Source organism: Schistosoma haematobium, chromosome 3 (genome assembly GCF_000699445.3).
Source record: "Schistosoma haematobium chromosome 3, whole genome shotgun sequence".
In the NCBI taxonomy this organism is placed as follows: domain Eukaryota; kingdom Metazoa; phylum Platyhelminthes; class Trematoda; order Strigeidida; family Schistosomatidae; genus Schistosoma; species Schistosoma haematobium.
In genome coordinates this window covers 11,083,868-11,098,679 of record NC_067198.1, presented here as the reverse complement: position 1 = coordinate 11,098,679, position 14,812 = coordinate 11,083,868, and the positions used below count along the sequence as shown (strand labels likewise).

Below are 14,812 nucleotides of genomic sequence, written 5' to 3'. Positions count from 1 at the left end.
AGCTAGTCATCCGATTTTTGACACTCCTAAATTTGGTGAAATGTTCTTGTCTCAAACTTTAATAACAATAAATACACCTGAAACTGTCTAGCTTTCCATTATTGTAACAAAATCCAATGCATTTTTAACTGCTTAAATGAATTTTCCAGGATGTTTAGATTGTGCAGAATACCATCACATATAAATAACGGGCTAATTTGATCCATCCATAAACAAATATGTGTCCGAAGTACCTAATGTTTACACATCTCAAACGTTTCACTATTGATAATTATTTGATTACTGAAAACATCTTATCTACCTACTTAGTCCTGTTACCCCTCGTAGAGCATAGGCTACCGATCAGGATTCACCAACCCACTGTTGCGGGCTCTCCTTTTCAGTTGTTTCCAAGTGTTAATCATTACTTCGATGTCTGCCTCCAATTTCTGGTACAGGGTGTTCTTATTATTTTGCCTTGAGGATTTTAAGTTAGGGGTTGCTTTGTAATACAATTTCATGATTTCAGCAATGAAGCCATACGGTGGCCGTTAAAGGGAACTCAGCTGGGACTCGCTTATTTAACCCAACTTAAATAAATAACAATACGTTATCCTAAAAGTTCAACACTCCAAAGCTCTATTGGCAAATTGAATTAATACTTATTCTTCTACAGTATTGATTTTATTTTCGTTGAATGTCACTGTCTTAGATACTACTCATGGTTTTATTCAACAAATAGTGTACATGGACTGCTATCTAGACGATAAGTTTTGTCAAATGAACGCTCCATTCGACTTTCTGACCGCTTATAATAACCTTAAACTAAAGCTACACGGCAACTTGAACACAAGAGAGAGGGTGTGGAAACTTGTGATAAATATTTATTTGAATCCTAGAATAAATCAAAATGATCTGGGAATACACCACCTTTTATAAGATTTATTTATAGTTAGATTAACAATCAAATTTGTTTGAATTAAACTGAGTTATATTTAACAATAATAATTTGATAGCTTACTGTGCGAACATATATTTGCAATATTATACAATTAAGGATCTACGATCCTTCCTAAGATATTAAATACGATTGGAAAAAATTCAGTTCCATATGTCTTTCTCATTTCAATTAACAGTGGAAACCGAGACATGCGTTTTGTCTTATCTGGGACTCGTCAGCTGGGTGTACCTGCATCCCAGAGTTAATGTGCACTCTGGAACTCGAACCCTGTACCATTCACTTCAAACGTCATCCCGTTATCCACTTAGCTATCAGGGCTCAGTTGCTGAATGGAATAGTCCTAAATAGGATGAAACACGCGTTGTACATTCCACTGCTAGCCACTATCCATATTTGCCCATAATGCTTGTAATTTAAAGCAATATTCAGGCAATCCGCACAGGATGAACCTATACCAATAAGAGATTGATCAATTACTATCCTAAACATCAATGGGAAGATACAACACAAACAATACAAAATAAGCTATTACTCTCTGTATCATTAGGTTTTATGACTAAAGGGATTAAACAAACTGAATGTATTGAGTACAATACGAGTTCAATTTAATATAGTCTAAAATTTCATGAACTTATTTACATTTACGACAAAGTTGTATCTTTCACTTGCTATAATAACACTAGTGTGAATAAATGATATGAATCAGTTTGTATTTTTTGTCTTGTTTTTATTCATTTATTTTTAAAAAGGCCAAAATCATGTAGTAAAGATGGTTGGATTGAATTCAAAGGGTGTACAGATCAAATTCTACGTTATATTGCTGAACCAAATGAAGATAAATTGCTTGAACGTATTGAGAAAATGGATGAAGTCTATGGATTAAATAAGAATAATTCATATCACTTTAATTTAAAAACAAAAATACAAGAAGATCATGATAATAGTATATTATCGAAACGTGATTACTTTAGATCAGGGTAAGTACTTTTTTACTTTTAAAATAATTTGATCTAAAGTTTATATGATCGTTTGGAGATAGATCATTTTTTCATGACACAGAATCATTAGAGTAATACAACAGCAAGCTTTTTTTGTCGATGTTCTGAATTTTTCATTGATGTGAACCTATAAAACTTTACAACGATCAAAAGTAAATTCACGTGGATTGTTTGAAAGAATAAAGTTACTATAGTGCTCATGTTCTATTGTTCTAAGTATTTTGACTTTTGTAGCGTGATTCAGTCTCCTAAGATCAATACGGAACAGGTCCTCATATTTGTTAAAATATGAGTCAAAATTAATGTGAGCTAGACTATCAAACTAAAAATTTATAAATGTCATTAATGACAGAATCGGTATTTGTTATTTGCGCCTCATTAGATGTGGGATTTTGCTAGGGTATACATGTCTGCATGAGAGCTACCATGATTTTTATTTGAGACTATTCAAGTCGTTTCTCCTAGAGCTCCAAGTAAGTTTCTGATTGTTCAAAGGTAGTGATTTTCTCATCGTCAATTATTAATTCTTGCTACCGATACGTTTAAACTGCTTTCATACCAGGTTATGATATCCCCAACTGCTTCTGCACATCAACTGGAAAACTAGAAAGAATGCGCAAAATGCGAATAATGCTTGATTGATTTATATTCAGAAAAATCTTGATCTTGGGCTTCTGGAAATTTCCGGGACCATATTAAGTATAGTAGCAGTACAAGTAAATATCCAAATCAAAACTATGACGCTTGATTCTGTATTTTCTAGATGTTTGTAGGAAGATTCTATAAAAAGCTCGTTGAATATAAAGTTTCTTGACATCTCTGGGCCTTCAAGGACTTGACGAGAGGAATATTTGGGACTCCTTCAACATATGACAATTTAGACTACATCAATCTTATTCCGATATCTAACGAATCAATATTAGTATTTCGAAAAAAATCATAATTCTACCTAAACAAATTGTTTTTTAGGCACGTATCTTTTCGTTAAACGGTACAAGGGTATCCTACCTAATAATGAGTTACTGATCTTCTTATCTTTGCAATTGAGCTGTGTATGTAATACTTAGAACTATTTATTTCATTCGGCTTTGTAAAACCCTCTCTTGATCTGTTTGAACTGTTGACGATTTCTTTTCGACAACCTTTATTATCTTTACCTCAATGTAATCTTAGTTTTGGAGTTGCATTAATACATTACCTACTGTCGAATGTAATACTTTTCCAAAAAAGAACACTTATATTGTTTACTGTCTCTCTGTCTTCAAGAATTCATCAATGTATCTCATTTTTCCATTGTTATCATTTAGATGGAAATGTTGTCAGTTGTTTATTTCATCTACATTTCGTGATATGCACGCTGAACGTGATCTATTATGTGGTATACTTGTACCTGCTTTACGTAGGAATGTTGCATTAGGTTTACGTGTACATTTAAATGAAATCGATTTACGTTGGGGTGTTCCTGAACCAGCTACATACAATTCACAAGCACTACAGATATGTTTAGAACAAGCGGCTGCTAGTGATATTTTTGTTCTGTTATTGGGTGATCGGTAATACTTTCATGTTCTTTTTTGTCATTTTTTTCTGTATAACTATTAAATAATTCATTTTTTGTATTTGTTATTTGAATCTTCCCATTCATGTTTAGGACTGCGAATGATCAGTCTCTTATTGGCATATGTGCATTCTGTGCGGATTGCCTCGACATTACCTAAGTGGATAACGCGTTGGCTTTTGAGGCGAGTGGTACTGGGTTCGAGTCTCAGAGTGAACATCAACTCTGGGATACAGGTATATCCAGATGGCGAGTCTTAAATAAGACGAAACGCATGTTGTGCATTCCACCGCTAGCCACCATCCATATCTGTTTATAATTAATAAATATTTTATTGTAATTAGAAAATGATCTAAGTTTGACAACTACTGAAGACTTGAGAGCACTACAGTGTCATTCTATTCTAGCATGAGACTTTCCAGTAGTGGGTAACCACGACCCTCAACTGAGAACCGAACTCAGGGCCATCGGTCTCACTCAAAAACGCTTGAAAAATCTAAACTACTGACCCAGCATCAAATGGTTTATTAAATATTTGTGAAATATTCATTAATCTTTTCTAATGAATGTTAATCATAACTAATACTTTTGTCAACTCTTTATATATTGAAGCCTATGGTTTTATAGTTTAACAATATTAGTGATTTATGATTGATTGGTTATTATATTCGATACCGAAATATCATGAAACATATTCACAGTCATTTCTGTCAGATATGTTTTCGTAACTCGTGACTGTAGTTGATGCCTCAGGAATCGTTCTATGTGATAACTAAAAAAGAGTAACTCATGTAGTTGCCTTCAGTGTTGTTTACCAGAATGTGAGTTATATTTGCTTTGCAATAGTGGTATATATATATTTGACAACTCACTTAACAGTTTATATTAGATATTATTTATAGATGTTAGGATATATTAGTTCATTGCTAACAAGTATTGATGATTATATTTTGATCATCCTTTTAGAAAGTTATGGGAATTTTGAGAGATTAGTTGAATAGAATATTTCGAATGCCATTCAGAGATGTACTCTGTTGTCTTGACTAGATTTTAACTCTACATGAACTCATACTTTTCTTCATTTTATTTTCCAGTTATGGTTGTATACCAGACGAAGCTGTAGTTATGTCATTACCTGAATCATTATTATCTGAAGTGTGTAAATTTTATAAACCTGGAATGTCTATGACTGAAATGGAGTATCATATGGCTAGACATGCCGCCATATCTAAAGTCCCTATTCATGAAAGACGACAGCAGAATACAGTAAGTTTTCATGAGGCAATACGTCTTCGAATTTGTGTTTTCATTAGAGATTCAGCATCTATAGAGTAAGTCCTGGTTTTACATGTCGTTTTGACTAATTTGCATAAGATGATGGCGATGATGTGTTTTTTTTTCCTTAAAAAATATAGGTTCGTTATTTTGCATTCCACACAAGTTTCATACTTTAACATCAGATAACTGTTGAATACAGTACATGAACGAAGACCATATATTTCAACAGTTAGTTGGTTCTGAAGTTCGTTTTTTCCATATCAGAAAAATGAAGTAATTGCCGATAAGATCATGATGAATCTATTTAAGAATGTATTTTAAATATAACATATAAAATATACAATCCAATATTTTCCTATCTTCATGATATGATAGGAAGAAAAGTCAAAATTAGATTGATTTCCTCATTATGATTCTTGGTTCAACATTATTTCCGTTTTAATTCAATGTGATGATTTTTCAGTGTAGTATTCGGTTGAGTTTTCCCATATGACCTTTTTATTCTGTATAACATACGATATTCTTGTATTCAATTGACATAAACTATACTCAGCATATAATTTGTTATAACAGTAAGTATTTTTCATGTATGTGATTTCATCCTAATTGTTAATCAAAATGGGTGTACAACCAACATATAGATGAGTGTATTTCCGATTAGACTTGTCGTGGTTGTTCGTGGTTCTGGCTGTTTGTGGAACACATCTCCATCTTCGAACGTGGACTTCTGTCTCTAGTTAGCGGGGCTGTGTCGCTTATTGGTCATTTTGTGACAGAGTCTTCGTTCCGTTTTCAGATTAGGTGAATTCGTAATTTCTTCAAATATAGAACTTCATGAGCATTTGACATATCTGGTCAATTTCACGTGTATGTTCCTGAACCTACTGATATTTCAAAGATAATTGTGTAGAAACATTGTTTTAAACTGATACATTTACGAATTTCTATTTTTAGAAATGTACCAGATGAATTGAAAGATTGTTTTGAAGAGTATGATGTTGAAAAACGTAATCGTCTTAACGCCTTCAAAGAATTAATTCGTAATGATGGTGTTATTGTTAGTCATAAGTAAGTCAATCTATTGCATTCACTAATGTGTTTAAGTAGGTGGCTTATTAGATTAAGTGCTTTGTTTTCAACTTATTGGTTGCAAGTTTGAACTCTACTTAATCCAGTTTAGACTCCCTTTTTTATAGCTCTTGTACTAAATGCTTACCTAAAAGCTTAATACATAACAAATTACGATGAACTGGTATTACATCTTTACCTATCAATTCACTTTCATAATTACTATCGCTCATTCTGTAATTCTATTAACAGGTATTTGCAATTTACCAAAGTCTTTTATTTTTAAAAATTATGTTTTACACATAGATCAATCTAGAGTGTATTTCTGTGAAAGGAATAACAACAAAAAAACGTGAATTAGGTATCAATGCCAAGGTAGGGCTTGATGGTTCCAAATAAATTGAGCATTGGTTGGACAGTTAATACTAAAAATAAACTTTATTTTGTTATATTCCAATAAGTAGAAAAATTGTATTTCTGACGTTTCGTAACTTAACGTAAGCCAATTCTTCAGAGTAAATGAATGATCGAAATTAAATTAACACAAGTTTAAATAGTACAAAGAAAACAACCGTGACAACTATGAATTTATGAACATAGATTTCTTATCCATTGCCATTAGTTAGTTAAGGAAAATTTATATTATTTGCGTATCTTGTAGTGTTCGAATCCGCACCATCCAATGACACAGAAATGTCATCCACTGAGCTACAATTAACTACCTGTGTGAGTGAGATATCTGTATTAGTTTATCATTAATTCATAACCACTGTCATGTTATTTAGTCTTTAGTACCGAACATAATCTTTTGTTCAAGCTACAATTTAGTTAATTCGAAGAAAATTTTTATTTAGTAATCCTTTATTTTAAACATTCATTGTCTAACTATAGTAGACCGACTTGAATGATTTGTTTTTCTCAGTTTACCTCAGTTTAACTTATTTTCATTATCTTTATATTTTTTATTACTGAGAATTACTTGTTATTTGTGTGTATTTCACGATTTAGTTATTCAGCTCAATTCAATGGTTTAATAAATAATTATCCAATAATGGGAAATTTAGATGAATTCGGAAGTCAATTTTTTACAACAGTTAAATCTTTACTTCTACGTCTATTTCATAATGATAGTGATAGTACTCCAGTAAGTTTCTATTTTATTATAATCAATTATAATCAATTATACACATAAGCATGTTATCCCATCCACCAGATTTGCATGTGGTAATGGTGTTTATTATGTATTGATACATTAATACAACTGAATAATGAGATCAAAGTTCATTTACTCAAAATTAATTTTAGGACTGAAAATTCGAAGGAATGGCAAATTTATCTGCTATTTCATGACCGATTTTGAACCATATATCATCTATGGTTTGTAACTCTTGGGGATGCTAGATCCCTAGAATTCACTTGGTAAACGTCAAGACTTTGTAATTTTGGAAATTCGAATTTCTTATTTTCGCGCCAGAAGCGCTCATTCTTACCTTCAGATTATTTTTCCCATTTGCAAGGATCCTAAATGTCATTGGTTCGTTGTCTCTTTTAGTATGTTATTTTGTGACGTTTCCTAAAGACATTTTTATGCTGTTAATATACGCTTGAGTTGTGGAATATACTTTCCCTCATCTGAACCTGGACTTTTACCTCTAGTTAGTTGGTCTGGGACGCATCGGAATAGTTAGCTTATCTTGCCAATGTGTCGCTGAGCCTTCGTTCCGTTTGCCGATTTAGGTGATCGCGTAATCTCTCCAAACGTAGCACTAACTATAGATTCAAATTATTTCATGAACATCAAACTGAACGCTTCCATCTGATGACACGACCGGTTTCAACAGTGATTAACTTGATATATATGTACTAATGTTATGTTTTCGTTTAGTCAGCAGTAGTTTTCTTTTAAACTATATAAATATTCACTTACTGTCGAATTAATAATCCATTTAAATACCCTCACTTTGTTCATATGGACTCAAACTAACGGGAAGCAAACGGATTTTTGTTGATATCAAACTTTCCAAGTCCTATATATATGTGTATGAGTTTGTATCTTTCAATATTTTTTAAATCACATGGTATATTAGTTAAATTTAGCTCTTATTTCTCAATATGCATTTTTTATTTCTCATTTTATTATATATTTTTTTCAGGTATATAATAGTGATAATAATTTTCCTATAACTGTTAATAAGTCATTGAATACTATTGAATTCTTACGAGAATATGTTTATTCAGCTGCGTGTGCAATTGGACCACGTCATCTACTGGAAGTAGAACAAGCTTTTAATGCATTAACTGAACGTGGTCATCGAGTTCATCTGGCTCGTGCAATTCAATCAACTGAAAAGAAATTAAGTGTACAAAACAATTCAAGGTATTCGATAAATCTTCAAGGTAATTTTTTTTTCTAAAAAAAAGAAACCCATCAAACGAAATGATTTTGAATTTGATTATTTGGTACTTAAAATCTGACTGGTCAATTTAAAGTCATTTTTTTCGAGGTTGATGAAGGGCTTAAGGATACTTGAAGTTTTCGATAATAGCCACCTAAATACTTTGGTACGGACGAGAGTGGGGAGAGTCAGCCCCCTCTCTCGAAATGATCTCACACGGCGACGCGTATACAGTCTGTACTAGGGAAGTCCTACTCACTGACTTACCGTGGTGGGGGTGTTGCTTATGAAATTGAAAGGATGAAAAGCGAGTGTCCGGTGTTTTAACTGGTTTGGTGAATATGGAAAACCCTGATTTCAAACCAGTGGTGCAGATGAGCTTCAGTATTCTGAAGGAAGAAATGGACCTATTATTGGTCACCCGCTACCATGGGACTGCATCTCCTAAAGTTGCTTTATGAAGTAGACCTTCAGATGAAAGCCTTGGGGAGCTTTCTATTACGAAAACCACGTGTTTCATTTTGGGTACCCGGACAGTATGCCAGGCCTCACACAAATCGAATGATTTGTGTGTCACATATATATTTGGTGCCTCCTTGTATCAATATTTATGTGTTTAAATAAATAAATGAACACCTGTCGATAAGACGATGTTCACTAGCCTGTTTCCTAGCATTGAACTCCCTAACGGTGCTCATCCACAGTCCCGCTCACAGGATTCGAGCCCAGGACCTTCAGTCTCGCGCGCGAACCCTTATCCTCTAGACCACTGGGCCAGCATCCATCGGCATTGATGTTTAAATTCAACTGATCCCCAAAATTGCGCCATCGTCCACCATTGTCTTCAGTGAGTTACTATCACACAACAGACTCGGTTGTACTCCTGGTCACGTCTTCTCACTAGAACTCCAGGAAGTACCTGTTGAAGTCAGTCACTAGTAAGCACATGATGATTGTTATCAGAAAGGGATGGTCTAACTTTAATCGACTCATGTATTCAACAATGAAATTACTACAATTTCCACAAAACCCCCTTTCTGATAATTCAAAGATCACCTAATATATAAGAACTTATGCAAGGCGTGCATGTAATTTTGGTGTTGCTTACTATAATGGACAAATGTTGAAGTATTTTCTTTTTTTTAAAGTATGTTTTCGGAAATTAGTTTGTGTTGAATGGCTTCTGGACAGACCAATTTATTTATTCTTCGCTTACTAACCCTGACTGTTTTTATATCGTTTATGTGTTAATTGTTTTCACTACTCATTACGTGTATGTAAATTATTTTTGGTCTGAGTCACGCTTGATTAAATCGAGTTGGCTTACTCGCCTTCTCCACTGTGTGTCATTTCTTTTCGTTTCCGTGATTGTTTGTTTAGATCAACGAGTGTACGAAATATACGTACACAAACTTCATTCTCGTATTTGATCTATTCTTAATCCGTTATTCACTAACGCTATTTAAGTCGATAATTATATATGACAGTGGGCGGTAATCATCATTATACGATATAATTGGAGTAAGATACAATGCTACCAAAGGACGTCTGTTTAACACATAGGTTACTTAGTATTACTCTATCAGTACTCAGATTTAAGACGTTCAAGTTTCGTAACAATTAAATAACTATCAAACTACACACTGAGCTATAAACCTAATAATAGTGTACATTTTCAATTCACCATATTCTAACACAATAGCTGTTTATTATCAATGATTTCCACTGTCAATATTGAATCGCTTTAAATGCGAGAATACCGGGTTAAATGAATGACCATTTCATTCAACAGAACTTTATTGTTTTAAGCCGAAATTCACACGATTTCAATCCATTTTCTTTTTTTTGTTGAAAAAAAATCATTTGCTTCAAGGTTGTGATGGTGGTATCCTTTTAATTGTTGGACCGAATGGTAGTGGGAAAACTACCTATTTGTCAGCTTTAACAATATCACTGATAGAATCCGATTGGTATAGATCATTTTCAATGAATAACACAATACAAAAGAAGTTTAATTCTAAATTACATTCAAGTGAACAATTAATGAATTCAATGGAAAATTCTAAATTTATTTCAAAACAACGTCCAATATTTGCTAAACATCAAATATTTATACATTTCTGTAATGGTTTGTCAATATCTGGTTTACCATCGAATAGAAAATTGAATGAAATACTTCAAAATTGGTTAAATCTATTAACTATTCAACTTGATAATATCTGTAATAGTAATGATATTCTTAGAAAATTATTTAATGAAATGAAATCATCTTTTAGTGTGAATAAAATCTCTTCTAATATAAATTTAAAGTAAGTAGTATAATTCAATCATGATTTTGATTATTTCATTTTCTGAATTCTCTCTCAGCAATGCTCATCCACTATCCCTCATGCAGGTCTCGGAATCAGGGCCTTCTGTCTCGCACGAACCCTTAACCTCTAGACCACTGTGCCTGGATCCTGCAGTTTTAGTGTCTAGATTCAATCAATCTACAATACTGAGCGACCATCCTCCATTGTCTTCGGTTAGTAACCACCTTACACCTGACACAATGGAACAATTATCATATGCTAACTAGTGACGAGCTTCCTGAGGCAATTCTCGGAGTTCTAGTACTGGGTTGGAGTCGTGCGTGAGGGATCGTGGATTTGCTCTACTGGACAGTCCCATAGTATGACGGAACGTTCGTCCAGTGCTTCAAGGTTTTCAACGCTGGTCTAACATTTGTCGGTTCCTGATCTCAGTTATGATTGATAATTGTTGTCTGAGTTGTTTGCTTAAAAAACAATGTTAATAGTTCACATCAATGTTTTCATACTAGATTTTCATATCTCAGTCTTCACTAGTAAGGATAGGAGGTCTATCGACCTGTAATAATCCTTGCAGTTTGTAACACTGTGGGGCTCCGATCTCGCTTTGAATGAATCAACAGAAGGTGCTGATACTACGTATTCTGGTAGAGAATTATCGAAATAACTGTAAAAAGATTAAGATTATTAAATTAGAGTTCAATGGACTATTGGTTCGAATTCAGTTAGCTTTTGATGTAAAAAAATACACTTTTTACATCATTAAAACAATAACGTTTAAAATGGCATGTTATAGTTTCTCATATGATATTCGGGAAATTCATGTTAAAACCATCACAAATATGTGAATATTATTAATTTATATGGATTCTACTCAATACAATGTGAACTGGTAAGGAGTTTAAACTGAGAATACAATATAGAAGTATATATGGTTCCATGATTTCTCATCTGTTGTTTATGCTCAAATGTAAATAATCCTGAGATTGAACGAATTTAAACAAATTTCGTCTATCCAAATTATAATTTGGTGATTCATTAATTAACTAACTTGTCAAGCATATTATTATTATTATTATATTTCTACTATAGATTCAATATTCAGTGCTTTGCACGTTTCATACAATTTATTGGTTACTTAAATGATATACAATTTGCCTTTTTAATTGATGACTGTGATCAGTTGGAACCAATGACCTTAGAATGGTTACCACAAATTTTACCCAAGGTAATTGATTCAGTTAGATTGTTTTCATGTTGATCGTGGCTTAAAATTTATCCTAATTTTGTAAGTGTTAGGTTTCATGTGTTGTATTGTAAATATTTCCCTAATAATTTACTATTATGTCAGCGGAAGCCGATGTTTGTGTTCTGGACAGAACGGGCTGGGCTGGGAGATAGGTTACCTACAGTGGACCTGTAAGCACTCAGAGTTAACTCAAGGCTGTTAGTGTTGATTTACGCATCATTGGTTTATTACAGGAGCAAAGTCACAAAGCTCGATATTCAGATTAGCGATTTTTTCACGTGATAATTGACAGAGTCATAGGACCTAACGGGTACTGTTTGCTAAGTGATTTTTTCTGTCTAATCATAAACGTGTTTTAACCATCGTTATTGCAATGATTGTAACCGAAGATTATTTATTTTTTCTGTTTCATCTTCAGAAGACAAGTAAATAGATTGCTCAGTTCTATTTTTCCAAACACTTTCCACAATGAACTTGAGATTAAGTCTTGTTCGATCAGAGTTAACTATAATTTTGTCACATTTTTTCAAAGTGCATACCTCTGCCGACCGTTCTCAAGCTTACAGCATTTAAAATTTCAAAATTTTAATAAAATTTAATCATGTAAATTTAATTGTGTAGAATATCAAGATTGATTAGAAAATGTATCGTCTATGTATTATGTAGTTATATTTCTCATGGCTAAGGAATCTCGGTAGTCTCTTATCAGCTTATCTAAGTCTTCCTGATAATTTGTGCAAACAGCCTTTTATGGTGGATATGAATTTCAGTAGCATAGTTTACTAATTTGCGATACCATATCAAATAATCATTGTCAGAGATTAGTTGTGGGTCAGTCAAAAGCCACCAATTGCGAAGTCCACATTGTATCAATCAAAAATCTTCTAAATAACAAGTGCATGTTATTGACCAAGAGATGGTAGACATATATGTATATGATTTTATCTAGCCCAATAAGTTTCCTTCTTCATTCTTAGTTTTCTCACTCAGTAACCGTTTGGGGTTTGGAAATTGGAATTTTCTGTATCGGTATTAGTCTCGGACACAGCGCCATCATAATTAGTCTCGAACGAAACTTTCCACTGACAGTCTCAAAAAAATTAAATGATTGAGGTAATAATTGAAGGATAGCATTAAAGGGATTAAGTCAATTATGCTCCAAACTGGAAATATTACATTTAATTGAATTTGCGGGAAACGATCTTTTTTCTTTTCAATTCATTTTTTGTGTTCAAACTGCATTGAGTGGGAGATGTTTTATCATTATGAAACAATAGACATAAAGGATACCTATACAATAAGTTGACATGTGTATTTATTTTCGACTCTAACATCTGATACATGACATGTTGAATGACAGTTTTCAGAAAAAAGCGACTTGGTTATAAACACTAATAACAAGTCTTTCTAGTATTTCCTCTATGTGTGTATTTGCGCGCGTACGCGTACGTATATATGTATTTTTTCTTTGTTCTATGTTATTTGTTTCATAATTATCTAACAATAAAATTTTGACAATCTACAGTTTTTTCGCCAACTCACTGGTCTTAAAACAATGTTGTCACCACAAGTTCTAAAAGTTCTGGATTTGATCCTCGATGTTGTCGTTTATGTGTACTTCTGTTGTGTTGGAGGTCACAGTATTACTTATCAAATAATTATGGTTTGGATTAGCCTCGTTTACCAGTATCCATAGGGACGGATATATTAAAACTTTGCAATTGTTTCGTGTCGGATATTTGACATGTATCGAATTTGCCAATAAATACGTGAAGGTTATATTTTTAAAACTGCCTGTTACCATATGATTCTGATTAATTTTGAAAATTCTATTTCACAGAATGTTCGATTCGTTTTAACATGTGATTCCAAATCATCAATTGCTCGTAGTTTGTGCAATCGAATTGATTGCCAACTATTAACTGTATCCGGATTAACTACACACGAACGTGGTGCAGCTGTTCGTAGTTTACTTGGAAAATATGGAAAAGTTTTAAGTGAATCCGGTTTTCGAAATCAGGTATGTTTCAATGATTTATTTTGTCTGAAATCAATTTTGTTTCGAAACAATAACTGATTTACTCATATGTTCAACATATTCAACGTTAAATCTTTTATATTTTCGTGGATATAATTTCATTTGGTCGATACGTGATGAGACTATAGTAAATGGATTAACTAATGTATTTAAAGATAACACGTTATGGGTTTGGACGCAAAATTCATTAATCCAATTGGTTAAATAGCATTTTGACATTAAAATTGATGTCAGTTCGGGATGAAAACCCATAGTTCCAAATCCTAACACTAACTTCTAACTCTAAATACTAATCTTACTTCCTCACATTTATTAATAACCCTTTTTTCACACTAGTGTTAGAAGATGAATATTCGGTATTATTGTCAGAGGTCGTTCATAGCTTACAGTTTCGCCATAAATATGGCTTTTCGATTATAAGAAGCTCTATGACATATTTGTAGTTAATAAATAATGATAAATAATTAAAACACAAGAAATCTTAGCGACAACTACATCGATGTATCACTTAACTAAATACTTATTTTAAAATACTCAAACTAATTGGTGAAATAATATCCTCTATCAACTTTCATGCTATTCATATCTCAAATGTATGCGACATCATTTTATTATTTCTAATGGACAGAAATTGTCATATGATGAAATGTATTTTTCAAGTAACCTCATAATTAACGAGCTCAACTTTCAATCACTAGTTTTCAAGTCAGAGTCTCATTCTATTTGTCTAAAGAAGTCCTAATCAGTTAGGTAGTGTTACAAGGTTTAAAGCGACTAAAGTTTGTCTAAAAAAAATCAAATACACGAGTATTTATATTTGATGAAAAGCTAATTGAATTACATTACGGATATCCAATTGAACATAAAGAATTTATGCTTTCTTCTATAAATTGCAGTGAATATATGTACCTGAGGTGGATCATTTCAGTGTAGTAATTTTATCTGAGCTAGATGGTTTAATCATTGTGTTTTCATTGG

At 32.8% G+C, this 14,812-nt stretch overlaps 1 protein-coding gene across 2 annotated transcripts in view; it reads left to right on the top strand.

Annotated features, from left to right (window-relative positions):
• The window catches only part of MS3_00004992 (uncharacterized protein), a 69,552-nt gene that overhangs the window by 21,260 nt on the left and 33,480 nt on the right, over window positions 1–14,812 (top strand). Inside the window, exons 15-22 of one of the 2 annotated variants that reach the window (XM_051212993.1) lie at window positions 1,690–1,917; window positions 3,246–3,491; window positions 4,591–5,842; window positions 6,851–6,986; window positions 7,996–8,239; window positions 10,112–10,547; window positions 11,640–11,775; window positions 13,637–13,816. In XM_051212993.1, the coding sequence (XP_051068926.1) occupies window positions 6,894–6,986; window positions 7,996–8,239; window positions 10,112–10,547; window positions 11,640–11,775; window positions 13,637–13,816 (1,089 nt within the window). In that variant the 5' untranslated portion in view covers window positions 1,690–1,917; window positions 3,246–3,491; window positions 4,591–5,842; window positions 6,851–6,893. Of the gene's footprint in view, window positions 1–1,689; window positions 1,918–3,245; window positions 3,492–4,590; window positions 5,843–6,850; window positions 6,987–7,995; window positions 8,240–9,971; window positions 10,548–11,639; window positions 11,776–13,321; window positions 13,817–14,812 lie in introns of those variants that run through there. The other variant, XM_051212994.1, reaches the window with a different exon arrangement.